At 39.4% G+C, this 19,021-nt stretch overlaps 1 protein-coding gene across 1 annotated transcript in view; it reads right to left on the bottom strand.

Moving 5' to 3' along the window:
- Nucleotides 1-3,306: 3,306 nt before the first annotated feature.
- dchs1a (dachsous cadherin-related 1a) overlaps nt 3,307-19,021 on the bottom strand; it is a 201,063-nt gene continuing 185,348 nt past the window's right edge. The window contains exons 13-21 of the mRNA XM_087284281.1: nt 18,755-18,964; nt 16,460-17,326; nt 14,623-14,736; nt 14,327-14,538; nt 13,842-13,993; nt 10,732-10,862; nt 10,145-10,431; nt 8,390-8,528; nt 3,307-8,069 (exon numbers count right to left, since the gene is read on the bottom strand). Coding sequence (XP_087140407.1) covers nt 5,497-8,069; nt 8,390-8,528; nt 10,145-10,431; nt 10,732-10,862; nt 13,842-13,993; nt 14,327-14,538; nt 14,623-14,736; nt 16,460-17,326; nt 18,755-18,964 — 4,685 coding nt within the window. The 3' untranslated portion in view covers nt 3,307-5,496. The remainder of the gene's footprint in view (nt 8,070-8,389; nt 8,529-10,144; nt 10,432-10,731; nt 10,863-13,841; nt 13,994-14,326; nt 14,539-14,622; nt 14,737-16,459; nt 17,327-18,754; nt 18,965-19,021) is intronic.

Below are 19,021 nucleotides of genomic sequence, written 5' to 3'. Positions count from 1 at the left end.
TTCCAGGCTGGTTTCCAGCCATTATCAGCCTGGTCTTAGCTGGTCAGGCTGGAAAATGACCAGCTAAATCCAGCTAAAACCAGCTTGACCAGCCTAGTTTAAGCTGGACATAGCTGGTTTTGGCGAGCTCCCAGCCTGGCTAGGCTGGTCAAGCTGGTTTTAGCTGGTCATCTCCCAGCCTGACCAGCTAAGACCAGGCTGGAAATGGCTGGAAACCAGCCTGGAAATGGCCAAAACCCCTCTTAAACCAGCCTGGCCGACCAGCTAAAACCAGCCAACCAGCCTAAGCTGGTTTAAGCTGTTTTTTTCAGCAGGGATAGTTTGGCAGAAAGGATTCAAAATACTGAAAGGATAGTTACACAGTGTAACTACAGAAGAGTCAATCTTTAAATAAGATAATCATTTAGAATTGTTAGAGTAAGATGCTAATGTTCTAACCTGATTCAATGGTTTATGCTAAGCTAAGCTAAAAGTGCTCCTGCCAGACCAGTAGATTGGCCGAATGGATTAAAAAATTGTAAAACTCAGCTGGTGACTTGTAAAATGTGTAATGTTCAAATGTTACCATCATGTATAGTGGCATCCATGCAGATATATCTACGCTTGGAACACATAAGCCTGAGTAAGTGAAGACAGAAATGTTGGTGGTGAACAAAGCCTTTAATTTCTGTCCATGCAGAGCAAGTTCTTGTGTTTAGAAACCCCATACGCAGTGCAAATTCTCAGAGGAAATGAACTCGAGATGTTAAATGAGCTGCGAGGTCAAACACATCCATCCAGCGCATATTTATACAGCAATATTACGAGGAAGACCTTAATAACCTTCTGTTTGAATGTTTCAGTCCAACGCATGTCCTTCAGTTTAAACGTTCAAGTCAAACCCACATTCAACAGCTAGTTTTCAGGGAGTCAAAATATTTTGCGGCCGAATGCTAGACAGTTCCTCGTGTCCCCATGGCAATACTCACAGGCAAGTCTTCATAAACACAGTGTATGACATGTCCTGTAATCCAAACTGTCTATGGCACGGCTCTAATGATACGTTCTGAAAGATCCACAAATCATTAAGGTCTGAGTATGGATGAATAATGACTAAATTCTTCCCCTTGTGTGGCAAGTTTTGTTACTGCCCCACTCTTTTTTCTTCTTTGCGCTGTGTTATAGGCTCTATGATTTAAAGCCTTATTTTTGGCTCTTTAAAGAATTAATTACAAGGCCCGGCTGCAAGATACTGTATCTAGTGTGTCATATATCTTTACTCTCTATAGAGACAGTTTGGAAGAGACAAATTATCTGGTACTTCCTCTCCAGGACAGGTGGGAAGACTGAATTTTCCCCCTATCAATCTGTGCTTTGAGACCTGATGGAAATGCAAAAAGCATTAGTTGAACTATGATTCGGTGGCCTTTGTGCAATATACTGTGTGCCTTCAGTTTCATTCATATAAGTTGCATATTAAATATCCCAAATGTAAAGTATTTATTCTATTCAATAGAGAATCACACATATTTTTTGTTTGACATGCTAACAGTAAATCTGCATCAATATTTCTCCCATAGATCTACATCTGGATCCTATTTGGAGTTTGGTTTATCAAATGGACTCTGCTTACTGAAACTACAGATGACCTGAGTACAGTTATAGATCTGTTCTTTCTGAAAATACCAATACCACTTTTTATATTTATGAGGTTGAGTATAATATTTGGCTATTGCATCAAGTCAATAAGCCAGGTGAAAATCTATCATTTACAGTGCATCCGGAAAGTATTGATAGCGCTTCACTTTTTCCACATTTTTGTATGTTACAGCCTTAGTCCAAAATGGATTCCATTCAATTATTTTCCCAATATTATACACACAATACCCCATAATGACAATGTGAATTATTTTTTTTTTAAATTGTTGCAAATTTATAAAAAAAATAATAAACCTGAAAAATCACATGTACAAAAGTATTCACAGCCTTTGTCTTGAAGCTCTAAATTGAGCTCCGGTACATTCTGTTTCCACTTATCATTCTTGAGATGTTTCAGCAGCATAATTAGAGTTCACCTGTGGTAAATTAAGTTGATTGGACATGCTTTGAAATGGCATACACCTGCTTGTATAAGGTCCCAGGGTTGACAGTGCATGTCAAAGCACAAATCAAGCATGAAGACAAAGGAATTGTCTGTAGACCTCCAAGACAGGATTGTCTCAAGGCACGAGGCTGGGGAAGGTTATAGAAAAATTTCTGCTGCTCTGAAAGTTCCAATGAGCACAGTGGCCTCCATCCTTAAGTTGAAGATGTTTGGAACCACCAGGACTATTCCTAGAGCTGGCCGGATATTTAAGCTGAGTGATCAGGGGAGAAGGGCCAAAATCAGGGAGGTGATCAATAACCTGATGGTCGCTCTGTCTGAGCTCCAGCTTTCTTCTGTGGAGAGAGGAGAATCTTACAGAAGGACAACCCTCAATAGCATTTGCAGCAATCCACCTATCTGGCCTGTATGGTAGAGTGGCCAGATAGAAGCCACTCGCCGCCTGGAATTTGCCAAATGGCACAACAATTGGTAAATGTCCTTCAGTGGCCCAGCCAGAACCCAGACCTAAATCCTATTGAACTGGAGAGATCTGAACTGGCTGTACACCGTCACTTCCCATCCAACCTGATAGAGTTTGAGAGGTACTGAGAAGAGGAATGGGCAAAAATTCGCTAACACAGGTGTGCCAAGCTTGTGGAATCATATTCAAAAAGACTTGAGGCTGTAATTGCTGCCAAAGTTGCATCAACATAGTATTAAGCAAAGTCTGTGAATACTTCTGTACATGTGATTTTCAGATTGTTTATATTTAATAAATTTACAAAAATTAAAAAAAAAAATTCACACTCATTATGGAGTAGAATTTGGAGGAAATAAATAAATTTAATAAGGCTGTAACATAAAAAAAAATGTGGAAAAAGTAAAGCACTATGAATACTTTCCAGATGTGCTGTATGTTGTAATATAGTTAGCATTTCACATAGTCCATGTACACTCAAAAAATTTTCTAAAACAGCATAGTTCTTGAGTTTTTTTTTGGCACAACTTAGTTGTTTTATATTCAATCAACGTAAATTTGTAAAAACAAATTAGCTTAATCAAGTTAACTTAATCCCTTCAGGATTAATATTAGGTTTTCAAAATTGCAACAATCAACTATGGTTTCACTGTTAATGAACATTTGAAATTGTATTATGAAATTTACTGTGGTTTATCTTGAAACTCAATTCATAACAATACAATTGGAAATACAGAAACTCACAAAATACGAAAACGATTAATTAACAGATATTTTACAGTGTATTATCTGAAATAATATGTAAAAAACACAGAGTATAAACATAAAATTAAGAAACAGATGAAGATGTTCTCCGATCATTATTAAAAACACATTTTTAATTAGGCACTTTGTCAAAAAAGGAAAAGTTTACGGTGGACACTGAACAACCACCTACTCAATGCCCTTTGGGTTATACTTGGTACAAATGCAAGAAAACAGCTGGCCAAATGTGGACCACAGTGCTATTCAAACGTTATGTAAACAGACATCATTCACCAATAACAATATGAACAGTGACTTGAACATTATGAGAAACTTTTTTTTTAAATGAACAGAACATTATTTATTTTCCTTCAAGGCAGCATGAATATAACACGTTCACAGTTACGAGTGAGGAATTGTTTCTGTACAAAAGTGAAGTATCTGCCATAAATATAGGACTTTTAAACAAGAAGAGAAATATTCTGTTAAATCAGGCTAGCACAAAAACAAAACAAAGACCAATAACTTTAACTTAGAATACTGAAATGTTCCTGTGACCTTGAGAATATCAACAAAGCATCATTTGAATGGTCTTTCTTTAATAGGCACTGTGGATTTTCCAAATTATAAGTTGAGCCTTTCAATCGACAGGAAAACGAAGGACAGTATGCTGACCAAAACTGACTCAACGTTTTTAAAATTGAAGGAAATATTTATTTTTTCAGCACTAAACTAAAATGAAGTATGGTCAAACAGCAACATTTACAGTCATTAGAAAGTACTGTATGTACAAAAAAATACTTTTCACAAGCACTTAAGCAAATTTAAAGGCTACAAAAATGAGTCCTGCTATTGGAGAAAGTCCAACCCCGCCATTATTTAGTTTAAAATATTTTAACTTGCTCTTTTAACTGTACATTGTAGGAAGAAATGCCATGAAAATCCAACCAGTGCTTTTTTTTAAAACAAATATGGGTGTCATAACTTCATTTAGGAATGTAATTAACAAAAAACAAGAAAGTAAAAAGTAATCCAGCATGTTGTGGCATAATTAGATAAACTTATCAACTGTTTTTACCCACAGTAATATTTGAAATATGCTACAAATATGTACCTATACACTTCAGTACCTCGACTAGTAGAGCTGTGAGTACATCTATCTTTTAGTCAAATGAAGTATGTAATCGGATAGCTTGATTTATTTAAACATAAACATCCAGTTTGGACTGTGTGAACATGGTTGTGGTCATTATATCCAAAGCCAATAAATCTGATGTTATGAAATAGCCTATTTATGCTAACCATTTTCACTGGCCATACGAAATAAACACAAAAATAAACACTTAAATAGGACAGTACTGTTATTTCCAGTTATGTTGTGGTGTTTGTAGGTGTCAGCAATGTTTTGCATTTCTGTTATTGTTATTTCCTTTCAGGTTTTGAAAGTCCTGACATATATCGCTTGAGCTTCAGCACCTAAAAAGGTTTTTCAATGTACTAAATAATGAGCAACTTGTTGCAAGATTTTCAAATCCTTACAAAATGGGGAACAACATTGTTTAATTAATGGATTCCTATTTTTAGTGATTCAAGCTTTAATTGTGTTCTCATTAGTCAAGCTATGGGAGGGGAAGCAGCATAACCTTCAATTTTGCAGATATTGTAACGGTCTTTTATAAATACTGACAACAAAATATATTCCCCAAACATTTAAGAGCTTAATACTGAACTTACTTTGCACGTTAAAATGGCAACTGTTAATAAACCAAAACAAGCTCTGATAACAAACATACTCTTACGGCCACATATATACAAATATAAATGTATGTCAATAAAATCACCGGTTATAGCAACCATTTGACATATGTCATTTCATTTAAAAAAAAAAAAAAACATCAGTAAAAAAATATATAATACAAAAGTGTTTTCTCTTACAAAACATCAACATCGAACACAACCGTGTTTTTAAATGTGCAAACACTGGGCTAATAACAATGTCAGCTGCTCTTCAGGACATTAGAACAGCATTATAAAATAGTTTACTTCTTTTCCACCTCAAGTCAGTAAGAAGGGTGACAGAAGCACCGCTTTGTGAAACCTCTGGCCAGCCAGTGGGGCAACATTACATACAACACGATGACCATGCCAGAGGAGAGGCATTTTTAGAGTACCTGAGTCAGGCGGGAATGCTTTCTGATAAGGATCTTCATTAAATCCTCAGTTCTGTCTCCTCGTGCTCGGTTGTACTGATTATGGAGGACGAGTGACCTCCAAAAGGAGCAATGGCTGGGGAATGGGCTGCAAGTGGTGAAAGCGATGGAGAAAAACTAGGGGACATGGCAATCGAGGAAACATCATGGTCAATAGGAGATCGTCGCAATGATGATAAGTGGGGAAATGTTCGCCCTACAGCAGGTTTAGGCAAAACAGTTTTGGCCCCAGGATGAGCTACAGAAGTAATAAGGGGAGGAGGATCAATCCTGGGCTTGGGATCAGTCTTTGCTTTGGGATGAAATGGCCGCCGAGGGTTAGGTGGTGCATTTTCATCTTTTAATCTGGCAATTTCTGTGAAGACATTAGCCAGGGGCTGAAATTGAGGGCACCAGTCTAGGAGGTAATCCCAGTTGTAGCTGCCTCTCAGTTCCTCATCGCTAGCTACAATTGCAGTAAGAGAACCATCAACAGCAGGCTTGCCATCCTCTGGAAAGGCATAATCTTTTGGATGTGAGATGTTAAGCCCTCTGCCAACCCCGAGATATCCACCTCCTTCATCCCGATAAGTTGGCAACTGGCTTGCTAATAGAGTCCCACTTAAACTTCCCAGTTTCTTTCCTTTAAACCATTGGTTTGCATCCATCCCCGGCTCACAGGAAATGTCAGACAGCTGGTCTGCATCTTGCTGGATACCAGAGTCGGGCCCTCGAGCAGCTATGTGCTCCTGCATAGATGAGGAGATGCTAGCAACTTGTGGATACTCATTTATCATACGGATCTCATCATCTTCTGCTGCCTCCGCTTCGGCAGACCCTCGTCCACTTGAGTGGGATGGGTCAAGAGACCCTCCTCGTGTGTAGGCACCTCCTACATTTCCACTCTGGTCTGCTGCATAACCCGGAAGGGTCTGATGATACAGTTTATCACCCCCAGGAACTTTTGAATCTTCAAGACTCTCCAGAACGGTACCATGGGTGACTATTCGGGTGCAGGTTTCTTGTTCTTTATACCTTTGGGATCTCAAGAGGAATATCACCACGACAACTATGATCAGGAACACAATGGCGGCCAAAGAAGCTGTTATAGCACTGGCAAGGACTACATTCATGTCTGTGGTCAAGCCAAAGGATGTATGTGTGACATCAACTGTGATCTGGGCTGAAGTTTTTCTGGAATTCTCTAAAGGACTATGGGCAATAACATCCAACGTCATCTGTCGTGTTTCTCTTTTGGACCGGGTGACATGTCGATGATATGCATCCATCTTGAGGGATATCACACCGGTAGATGTGTTGAGCTCAAAGTAAGGTGAACTGTTTGCAAGGGTGTAGAGGACAATGCCGTCCACTCCTCCATCCTCATCATTGGCATTTACTTGGCCAATGCTTTGCCCCTTCTTTGCACCCTCAGGGACATGGAAGGCAAAATCGGATTCAGTGAAAACGGGGTCGTACTCATCTTCACCAGTTACAAACACTTGAACAGTGACAGTAGCCGTATAGTTGCCCGTATCCATTGCAATTGCAATAAAATTGAAAGTGTTTGTCTTCTCGTAATCGAAAGTAAAGCGGGTTCGCACCTCACCAGAGGTTTGGTTCACTAGGAAGGAATCTTTACCATTGCCTGCATTATAAGTAAGGAAATATCTCAGTTCTCCATATGCTCCTTTGTCATGATCAATGGCATGCAGTATGGTAACTAGAGCATTCTGGGGCTGGTTTTCACGAATGCTTGCTGTAAGTGATTTAAGAGGAAAGTAAGGTCGGTTATTGTTGATGTCCTTTATCTCGACAGTTACTGGAGCAAGAGCAAAGTGACCCTGACCATCCGAGGCTTGAATGACAAACATGTGAGAGGACTGTTTCTCACTATCGAGGGACCTCCGCAGACGAACAGCCCCAGTCCACTGATCTACAGTAAAGAGCTCAGAATCATCTCCAGAACTGATTGAATATTGAACCTCTCCATTAGGTGTTGAGTCAGGGTCGATAGCAAAAAGTTGCAGTATTTCCGTTCCCCTTTCTGCCCCTTCATTGACAACAGCGCTGTACTCTGCCCTACTGAAGGATGGTGGGTTATCATTGGTGTCCATTACATTGATTAAAACAGGAACACTTGAGCTTCGCTGTGGTATACCACGATCTGAGACCACAATAGTGAGATTGTAGCTACTCGCAATTTCAAAGTCAAGCTTATCAGCCAGTATCAACATCCCAACTGTCTGAAATCCATGGCCTTCAAGGAAGCGAACGCTGCTCTCAATTTGAAACGTGTTCCCAATGTTTCCACTGGCAATGGCAAAATCAAAGCCGCAGTTGTCTCTTGATAAGTCTCCATCTGCCGCTTCCAGAGTTAGTATGGTTGAACCAGGAACTTCGTCTTCAGATACAGAGGCTCTATATTCAGTTTGGTGGAATACAGGGGCATTGTCATTGACATCGGACACATGCACCTGAACTGTGGAAAGGGCGGTCAACGGAGGTGTTCCACTATCACTGGCTTCGATCACCACCAAAATTGATGGCCGCTGTGAGTCAAACTCAACTTCCTTCTTGATGAACAGAGTACCTATGTAAAGAAATTACATTATGAGTCTCAAGTTAGGATCAGCGATTTTAGAATAAGCTTCAAAATGGTAGATCTCAGCTGGTGGATGCTAACTCTACTGTGCTAACACATCACACAACTGACACATTCAGATTTTAAACCCACTTGCTATTTGGCGTCTTAAAATGTGGGCATTAAAGAGAATCCAGTTGAGAAAAGGCACATCAAAAACACTTTATTTCTTGTTCTTTACAAATAAATTATGCAAGACATCTGACTACAATTTGGACGATGAACAATAAATCCAAAAGGAAAAGAACAAGAACAAAAGGACAAATTACCATTGCTTGGGTCAATGTAGAACATGTCCTTTGTTGACACGACCCTGTATGTTATTCTTCCGTTCTCTCCAGAGTCCTTATCTGTAGCGGTTACTGTGATAACTGAGCTTCCTGCTGGCGAGTGTTCGGCTAGAGTCACCTGCCAAAGACATAAATTGGCCTTAAAACTGACTGCTTTGAGCAACACACAGCATCAATTTATTCTAACTTTTACCTCAAGAAATATTTTTTTGAATGTAGAGCTCACAGGGAATATTTTCTGAACACAAATATGTGTTTCATTGACATTTAAATAAACTGCAAGAGTCTTTAAGGACTTTACCAGTGGAACAGTTTTTGTTAAAGAGATATTTCTCCCAAAATTTAACATTTACAAACAATTTTCTCACCCTCAATAGGTTATAAACCAGGGGTGTCCAAACTCAGTCCTGGAGGGCCGAAGTCCTGAATATTTTAGTTCCAACCTTAACTAAACACACCTGAACCAGCCTATCAAGCTCTTTCTAGATGTACTAGAAACTTCCAGGCAGGCGTGTAAAACGAAGTTGGAGCTAAATTGTGCAGGACACCAGCCCTCCAGGAGCGTGCTTGGACACCCTTGTTATAAACCTTTACGAGTTTCTTTCTTTTTTTGATGACAAAAAAGTATAACCCACTGGTTCTTCTGCACCCAACCCGGTCTGAGCTGGGATCAAACCGGCAATTCTTTGTATGGGAGTTGGTTGCTCTAACAAGGAGGCTAAAGACCATGGCCTCTAGTGTCTGTCGCTACAGCACCTTTAGAGGTCCGAGGAGTGGGGTTCACCTGCATAGCACTGCTAGCCGGCCTCCATTACACCCACACCCCTAAACCTCACTGCCATCCTGGACAAGCTCGGTCCTACTGCACCCAACTCAATCTGAGCTGGGATCGAACTGGCGATTCTTTGCATGGGACTTGGTTGCATTAACAAGGAGGCTAAAGGCCTTGGCCTCTAGCCTCTGTTGCTAGAGCACCTTTAGAGGTCCGAGGAGTGAGGTTTACCTGCATAGCACTGCTAGCTGGCCTCCGTTACAGAAGATATTTTGAATAAAGCTGAAGATATAACTATTGATGAACTATTGAGTTTCATAGTTACAAAAACACGTCAATACCCTGCTGAAAAATCCAGCTTAAACCAGCCTAGGCTGGTTGGCTGGTTTTAGCTGGTCGACCAGGCTGGTTTTAGAGGGGTTTTGGCCATTTCCAGGCTGGTTTCCAGCTATTTCCAGCCTGGTCTTAGCTGGTCAGGCTGGAAAATGACCAGCCAAATCCAGCTAAAACCAGCTTGACCAGCCTGGTTTAAGCTGGATATAGCTGGTTTTGGCTGGACTCCCAGCTTGGCTAGGCTGGTCAAGCTGGTTTTAGCTGGTCATCTCCCAGCCTGACCAGCTAAGACCAGGCTGGAAATGGCTGGAAACCAGCCTGGAAGTGGCCAAAACCCCTCTAAAACCAGCCTGGTCGACCAGCTAAAACCAGCCAACCAGCCTAGGCTGGTTTAGGCTGGATTTTTCAGCAGGGTAGTAACACGCTTTTTAGCTTTCTTCAAAATATATATTTTTTTTGAGCAACTGAAGAAAGAAACTCAAAAAGGTTTGGATCAAGTGAGGAAAGAGTAATTGATGACAGAAGTTTCCTTTTGATGGGGATTATTAAAGCTTGTGGAATCTAATACTGCCACAAACAAATTTTTACTATCACTACTCATCCTACACCTGGGATCTTCCCTAACCTACCTCATACAGGTCCTGGGAGAAGACTGGAGCATTATCGTTCACGTCCTCCACAAGTATGGTCAGATTTGCATGACTCTGCTGCTTGGAGTCTGAAGAGCTGACTGTCAGTGTGTACCATGTTTTAATCTCAAAGTCCAGAGGGGTAGTAAGGGACACCCCTCCTCCATAACGGTGTATTCCAAACTTCCCTTGAGTGTCTGAGTCCAGAAGAAGGGTATAGGAGAGAGCAGGCCCTGAGTCCACATCATTCCCGGTGACCTGAGTGATCATGGTTCCAATCAAGGTATCTAAGGAAAGAAACAGACGATCTCCATGATAACCCTGTATAAAACGTAATCAGCCGTTTCCACTTGTGGTTGCACCTTTCAGAACTATTAGCTTTTGCTGGACAACGCCCACCATTATTGGACACATTGTACAACATCAGTGACAGGAAATATCCATTGAGGATTTTGGCGAGAAAAAGAGCTAGTAATTGAGTCAATCTTTCAGCACGGTGTACCTCATTGTTTGTCTGCCAGAAAAAATAGGAAATTTTGTTCATTGATTACAGAAGTGATATGGAGTTCAAACAGCAGTCAACTTACTCTCAGGGACCCGGACTTCACGTGGAACAGGAATGGTGGGACTGTTGTCATTCAGGTCTACAATGATCACAGTGAGAGTGGCAGATCCTGCCAACCGAGGACTGCCTCTGTCTGTTGCCATAATGACCAGGCTGGAGACAAAACAAAACAAGTCAATTTAAACTCATTCTCACAGATGTTATTTTTTTTCATGTTGACAGGAAGACATCCCTCTCTTTTTAAGGATCTAAGAATTTCTTCTTATTAGATAAAAGGAATCAACACGGGCTGGGCAAGTTAACTCGTTATCATTGTGTTAACCAGTGTTGGGGGTAATGCGTTATAAATAATGCGCGTTAGGTAATAACATTACTTTTCCAAAGTAACGAGTAAAGTAACGCATTACTTTTAAAAATAAGTCACATTATTTGAGTTACTTTTAAAAAATGTAACACAGGTAACTTTTTTACCTTGCTTAATTGGCTTTTACAAAATATGTTGTGGAATAAAAATGACCTTAGGCACATTGAATTACACACTCAATGAGAGAGCGTGCTGCGAGGGAACAGACAGTCGGCACACACTCATCATCATCATCAGGTTTCTTTTTTACTGCAGATGAGTCAGTGTACTGTTCTACTAACTGAATAACTCAGAACATTGTTATATTTCAAGTCAGAGGGGGTATCCAGTGTGTTAGTACTGAAGATGCAGACTATTTCACGACAACTACATTCAATTTAATGAACTGGTTCGACCGGTTCACTTAGAAAATCCGGTTAAAACAAGCGATTCATTCATGAATCGCCCAATTCTTGTTATTTTGAACTTATCAAAGAAAAGAAGTGGATAGTTGTTAAGTGTAGCTTATGTGCAAGTAAAACTCTTGACAACTGCAAGAAACTTGACATCGAAAAAAAAAACTGGATGCAAAGGACTGCACCCACACCTCACCTAACCTCACTTAAGCTATGACTGACATCAGTTCACAGTCTCCAGGTAAAACAATTAATTGGACTAAACTAAAAAAAGGTTATTGTTTTTATTGTTGAGGAGATGTAGCCACTGTCTACGGTAGAAGTGACTATGTTTTGAAAAATAGTACGATTTTTTTTCTCTTTAGGGAAATGATTTACACATTTGTAAAGGCCACGTGAAGCAACTTATTCATTGGATAAGGGTGCTTTCACACCTGCCTTATTTAGTTCAGTTGAATCGCAGAAGAGTTTGTTTTCAAGACCTCCTTGAAGAGGTGGTCTCGGTGCGCTTTCAAACGAACTGGATCGATTCGTTTGTGGTGAGAATATGATCCGAACTAAAACCGACCCAACCCTTAAAAAACTGCCCCTTTTAGGACTAATCCAGCTGCCGTAGGCTGATGCGCTGTTCATTATGGAATGTGTAGAAAAATATTTGTTGACAGCGCTTTGCCAACAGAAAGAGAGAGCGAGAAAAACATTACCTGATGAATCGTTGGTAGTATTTCCAAAATATGACCATGTCACAAATTAGCAAAATGAATTCACGCCTCCTCCTGAAGCTTCGCCATTTGCAATGCAATAAAACATTGTTTTTCAGCCGCAGCCGCGCTTCATTCTCAAATTGTATAGTTTGTCTAAAGTGATGTATGCATAGCCAGCGCAGTCGTCCCTTCATATAGTTAACTTTGACATTTTGTGTCTGCCGGTTTGTTTACTCAAGAAAATTCTAACTAATCGATAAGCAGTTTAGAAAATAAGTTAAATAACATCTAGCCAATGAGTGATGAGGATTTTGTCAGATGACTGCATTTTGGTAAATCAGTCGTGCAATCAGTGTGGTGTGAAAACCACTCAAAAATGGCAGAAAATGCTACAATGCATCATTTGTTGCCCTTGTTCCGGACCAAATAAATCGAACTACAGATGTGAAAGCACCCTAAAGCTCGAACATTTATTTTGATTTGGGGATTATTTTTATCATCTTACTGTGCATTTTGTTATTAAACATTTTAAAGGTTTAAAATTTCATGTTAGTACTCTTAGGCTTTATTGCACTCTTTATCTTAATGGACAGTGAATTTAATTAACTAATAACACATAACATACAAAAGTAGCAAACACATTACTTTAGATTGCTTTCATTAATCTGTATATACAATATGTAAAGCTCTGGGCTCAGACAGTTCTCAAAATATAATTTTATCCAACATTTTTCAAGGAAAATGAAGGTGTGGGTTCTATAGGTGGCTGTTAAATGCAGAGCTTTTCTATAAAAAAGGTGAAAAAAATACCTGCAAGTTCTGAAAGAGATCAAACCTCAGGCAGGTAAGGAAAAGTATAGCAAAAGTAACTCAAATGTAATATAACACAATATTTTTCATTAAAAGCAACTAAGTAACGGAATTAGTTACTTTGGGGGGAGGGGGGGGGTGTTTTTTTACTTCAAGCTAATTTTTAGATTGAGTTGAGTTACTTAAAGATGCGATAGTGTCGATTTCCACATTTGCTGCAAACGCATTCTGCATCATTCACAATGCCTGGTGGAAATTCATCTATATTTATGCATTTGCATTGACTTTGTATGTAATACTCACGTGATTACTTAATTTTACTTTTGATGTGAATCCAACATATTATAATACATACGCTGAAGGCAAATACGTGAATTAACATTCTGAAGGGAAGTAGATATTTCCCATGATTAGGTTAGTAGGAAGCAGTGACATATGCATAATAGTGATTCATGCATAAAGGTCTCATCTATCTAGCTGGTTATTTGAGAACAGTGAGGTGCAAGGACAGGAACTGAGAACCACTGATGTAATGTTTACTTAATTATCACTGAATGCCCTGGCAGTTGCCAATAGTTTTAGTTTTATATTTCATTCGATTATCTTAAAGTTTAGGTTAAGACTTACATATGTTGTAGCTGTTAATAAGTAAAGGGAATACTAATAAAAAACATCAATGTTTTATTCATATACCAGAGCATTTAAAATAAAAGTGTGCAAAACACTTTTGAATTTATTGTCGAATTTTGTGTATAAAAATTGCCGAAAAATCATGCAATTAATCATGATTAAAAGTTTTAATTGTTTCCCAGCACTAGAAACATAAACTACTATAATGGCAGAAGGATCAACTTAGTACTTGGTTTGTGTCCAGATCTCCCTATCCATGATGGCAGCGGTGGATATACTTCCTGTGATAGGGTCAATCTTGAAAAGGCCGCTCATGGAGGATGACCTTATGGAGTAGGTCACCTGCCCATTCTGACCCTGGTCCAGGTCATTCGCCAACACCTGAGGAAATTACCGGTGAAATTGTCAATGAAAACACAGGGAGATCTGCAACAGCTGCCTAAGCGTAACGTGAACCTCTAAGCAATGTTAGGCTTGGAACTTGAATTATGAAAAAAAAAAGCTAAAAAAAGGGGAATTGATTGTGGATATGTGGGACAGCTGAGCCTATATTCTCACCATGGACAATGAAAACATTGTGGGAAACGCAAAGAAAACTCTTCTGGCTTGCACTGAAAATATGCTGTATTCAGTGCCAAGGGATGTTATTACTCCACAACTTTACACTTTTATGAAGACTCAACTGTTGAGCAAACACATGAGAGATTACTGCACCTGAATGATAGGATGATCATAGCCCTGGGCCTCGCGAACATAAGCGACATAATTGTGAAGCTGAAAGCGTGGAAGGTTGTCATTGACATCCTGTAATAGAAGGTTGACAGCCATGAAGGAGCTGGATGATGCTGTTTCAGCCTTGACCACCAGGCGGAGTCGTGGAGTCTCTTCAAAGTCCAGACCTGTGGAGTCTTCTACCCAAATCTCACCTAAAACAATACATTAATAATGACTATTAGTTAGTTGTCTTTATAGACAGGCCACAATACAAATAAAGTAATGCAAAGACATACCAGTATGATGGCTGATGCTAAATGACTGCTGCTTGTTCCCGCTGAATATGCTGTAGTTGATGCCACTGGTAGAACCATCAGGATATTGAGCATGAATCTGAACAACTGCAGTACCTGTGAAAAAGACAAGACCTCGGTTGTTTACACTGAAAATTTCCATTAACTTCAATGCAAGATAAGTGTTTTATCAGCTCACTTCCTCTACCATTGTATTAGGGTGCCTTGGCCCCCCAACGGCACCCCCTGCCCCCTTGAAAGACAAGTTGTTTCATTTAATTTCCTTTATATATCACCAGATCACAACAGAGAACATTTAAGGTTAATCATTTCCATGGATGTGTTCAAATAGGCATCAAACAACAATGACATAGTGTTTATTTTCCAATGTTTGCTTAATTTTAATCTGGACTAAACATGACAGAAAAAGTGTGCTCTGATTTTTTACGGCCCATCTGATTTATATAAGAATACAAAACAAAAGATTTGGTAAACAAAGGACAAAGGAATTATATTTCAATAATTTTATACAAGACTAGTACAGGCTTATATATATATATATATATATATATATATATATATATATATATATATATATATATATATATATATATATATATATATATATATATAATTTACTGCTTTAAATCTCCTTTAAATCTCTTTTGAGACATATATCGCAAATATTTTGGAAAATATTAAGAAAAGACACTATAAAATCTGTAATTTTTGTAAAGGTGTTAACCTAGGGGAAACACTGATTCTTGCATTCCAAGGGAATGTACAACATTTTAAAGAGCCCCTATTATGCGTTTTTGAAAATGAACTTCTATGCAGTGTGTAACAGCACAAAGTGAATGAAAACATTCAGCTGAGGTTTAAATCTGAAAGTGCACCATGTTTAAAACTATTGATTCTTCAACAAAACAGTCGACTAAATGAATCGTGTTTGGTTCGGATCTTTTGCCTGAACATGTCAACGTTGATATGGTATATCACCTAATATGAAGTGATAGATCGGGTAAAACGTGAACGCGCCTTTCCCTTCAGACACTAGCGGAGTGTTGGGGAACACATGACTGATCATGACACGAAGATGGAAATTCGGTTGCAGGGAAAAAAGGGTTAAAGATAATTTTCACAACAATACCACAGTATACCCAACCGAGTGCTGTGTTTGTTCCTGTAATTTTTCTGATGATTAATACAACAACCTATGCAGCAATGTGGGATTCATCGACCGTTTGCTATTAAAGGAAGCGGAGACTACTATGTATGGGACTTTGTCAGACTTTGACAGGGACTTTGTCAGTAACTGTTACAGTTTATATGGACCTTTCTTCTTCTCTCGGATCATAATATGTGTCATTAAAATGGTTGCCTCGTTTTCTGTAGTTTGCAAAATTTGTTTAATGGTGTGTATTTAATCCACTTTTGATCAGGTCTTGTACTGTATCTGTCAGATTAAATCTTTATGGAGATATTCACATATTGCTTGCATGTTTTTTTCTTTAAAGATTTAAATGCGTTTCTGAACTCGCGATTCTGAACCCAGTCGATCAATCACAACAGACTAGGTCATCGGACCAATCAAAGCAGATTAGCCTTCCGTAAGGGAGGGGTTAAGGTAAAATGAATCGCTGAACAAATCATATGGGAGTCGTTGGGATAATTAGGTTAAAAAAATGTATAAATATTATAAGAAAATGAACGTTTTTTTTGACCTTGCATGCATAACAGTCTGTTGTTGAAGACCCCCAAAACCAAAAAATGACCTTTTATAGTGCAAAATAGGGGCTCTTTAACATATCTGTATTGAATTCAGAGATCATCATCCCACCTTTGGCTGCATTTTCCTGCAGGCTCACATCTCTAGTGTTGCGCGAGAAGCGGACGCCCTGGTAACTCTGCTCTCTGATGTACACAATTACTACGCCCAGAGAGGACTGCGATGGGTTGCCCTGATCCATGGCCTCCACAATGAGGATCCTCTGACTCTGGGTCAGTGCTTGGAGCTTCTCTGTGGCCTGGATGGCTCCCGTCAGGGAGTTTATGGTGAAGCCTTTGACAGGATTGGCAAATCGATAGAACACAGACCCATTTGCACCAAAGTCCTTATCTTCTGCTCTCATAGTTGCCAGCACTCTGTGGTTGGAGAGACTACTGATGGAGACATTGATGATAAGCGGGTCTGTAATGAAAAAGGGGGCATTGTCGTTTACATCTAAAATGTGGACGGCAACTTCAGCGGAGGAGTTACGAGGATTAGTTGCTGAAGAGTCCATGGCGTAGACTTGGAAGTTGTAGGAGGCCACTTTTTCACGATCAAGAGTTGCCGCTGTAATGATGCGACCTGTGTGTTGGTCCACAATGAACATGCCACTGGATTCACGACTCAAGAAGTAGACCACCTGGCTATTGGACCCTTCATCCTTGTCAGAGGCTGAAACCTCCAAAACAAGAGATCCTGCTGAAGCATCCTCTGATACCTCCACAGAGTAGCTGCTGCTGGGGAACACTGGGCTGTTGTCATTCAGGTCCAGGACACTGATGTCCAAAGTAACGGTGCTGGTGAGGGATGGTATACCCTGATCTTGTGCCTCAACGGTGAGGGTGTACTTTGCTCTAGATTCTCGGTCCAAAGCTCTGGAAGTAGACAATACACCTAACTTCTTGTCCAGGTGGAAATCACCAAAGTGGTCTCCATCTAAGGGGAAAAAAGACGTCAAATCAAGGTCATTATCTGTCTTTCCTCTTCAGGAATATGCAATTTGACAAATCAATTTCAGCATATCTAGTAATTTGAAAGGTAGTGGCTAAGTACTGGCTACAGATTTACAGTAAATGAGTCAAGTACTGATCATTTTCATCCATAATTTTTTAATGAAGTTCCAGGCCAAATTAGTAGGAACCTAGTCATTTGTTCACATTTGAGAACATTTTCATTTAAAACAAAGCTAAATTTGATGATGATTTTCAAAAATACTAAAATTTATCATTGATGTGATGCTGATAATTTGCAAGTGTGAGTAGCTGTTTTATTTTGCAGTCACTATTCTTGATAACATTATATGAGGAACTTGGAGAACAGTAAAAAATGAAAAATGGCAGTTCAAAATCTGCTGATAAAGACAATTAACTAGTATTTTGGGGCTGCGCTTTAAATGTTGAGTAGAGCTTTGTCATTTTCCATCAAATTATCCTCCTCTTTGCTACATATACTACCTGACAAAAGTCTTCTCATCGATACCATTTGTAAGAGAAACAAATAATAATTCTAGTTGATCATTTGGAAAAGTGGCAGAAGGTAGATTTTTCAGAGGAATTGTCTGTTAAACTGCATCCTAATCATCACAAATACTGCAGAATACCTACTGGAACCTGAGATTCTCACAGAAATCAGTCAAGACATTTGTGCTGCCCATTACATTATAAACCAAAGGAGAGGGTAAACTCTTTGGCAGGATAGCGCTCCTTGTCATACTTTAGCCTCCTGAAAGCAAAGAAGGTCAAGGTGCTCCAGGATTGGCCAGCCAAGTTACCAAATATGAATATCATTGAGCCTTTTGGGAGAAGATGAAGGGGAAGGCATTGAAGATGAATGCAAAAATCTTGATGATCTCTGGGAGTCCTGCAAGAACGCTTTCTTTGCCCTTCCAAATGACATTATTAATAAGTTATTCGAGTCATTGCAGAGATGTACAGTATAAATGCAGTCCTCCAAGCTCATGGGAGTCATACACAATATTATTTTGGTAAAATAAGCCTAATTCAGAAGCCTTTGCCTTTCATACAAGCCACTTCTTATACCAAATGATCAACTAGAAATTAATATTTGCTGTTCCTAAAACTTGGGACTTTTGTCAGGTAGTGTAATCTAATGTTAAAAAAATGACAATTTAATAGGTGTAGTATAGTCTTACTTGCTAGGAATTTTTGTATGTTAAAATGTATGATCTTTTCCAACTTCTTTCCACCAAAACAAGAGTTCTGATGAGGCTGCATGATATACTACTACAATGGGGAAAGAATAAATGAGCATTTGCAGAACTGAAATGACTTTGAGCATGACCAAAACGTGTGAACAATTAGCATTAGTATGCGACAACATAAATAGTGCTCATGCCATTAATACCTGTGATTCTGTAGTACACCAGCCCGCTGTCTCCAGAGTCTTGATCTGTGGCTCTAATGGTGAAAAGCGTCACAGGCTCCTGGTTCTCCGGCACCTCCAGACTGTAGTAAACTCTCCCAAACGCCGGCCTATTGTCATTCTCATCCAGCACAGTGACCCGCACTGTGGTTTTGGCGAAATTAGGTGGAGAACCACCATCTCTGGCATAAACTGTTTATGAGAGAGGTTGTAAACTGGCTAAACAAAATTGTGCCCAACCGTGACATG

This window comes from Danio rerio, chromosome 15, assembly GCF_052040795.2.
Source record: "Danio rerio strain M-AB ecotype USA chromosome 15, GRCz13ab, whole genome shotgun sequence".
NCBI classification, from domain to species: Eukaryota; Metazoa; Chordata; class Actinopteri; order Cypriniformes; family Danionidae; genus Danio; species Danio rerio.
The sequence above is the reverse complement of the archived record's forward strand: the minus strand, read 5'-3'. Positions and strand labels throughout refer to the sequence as shown.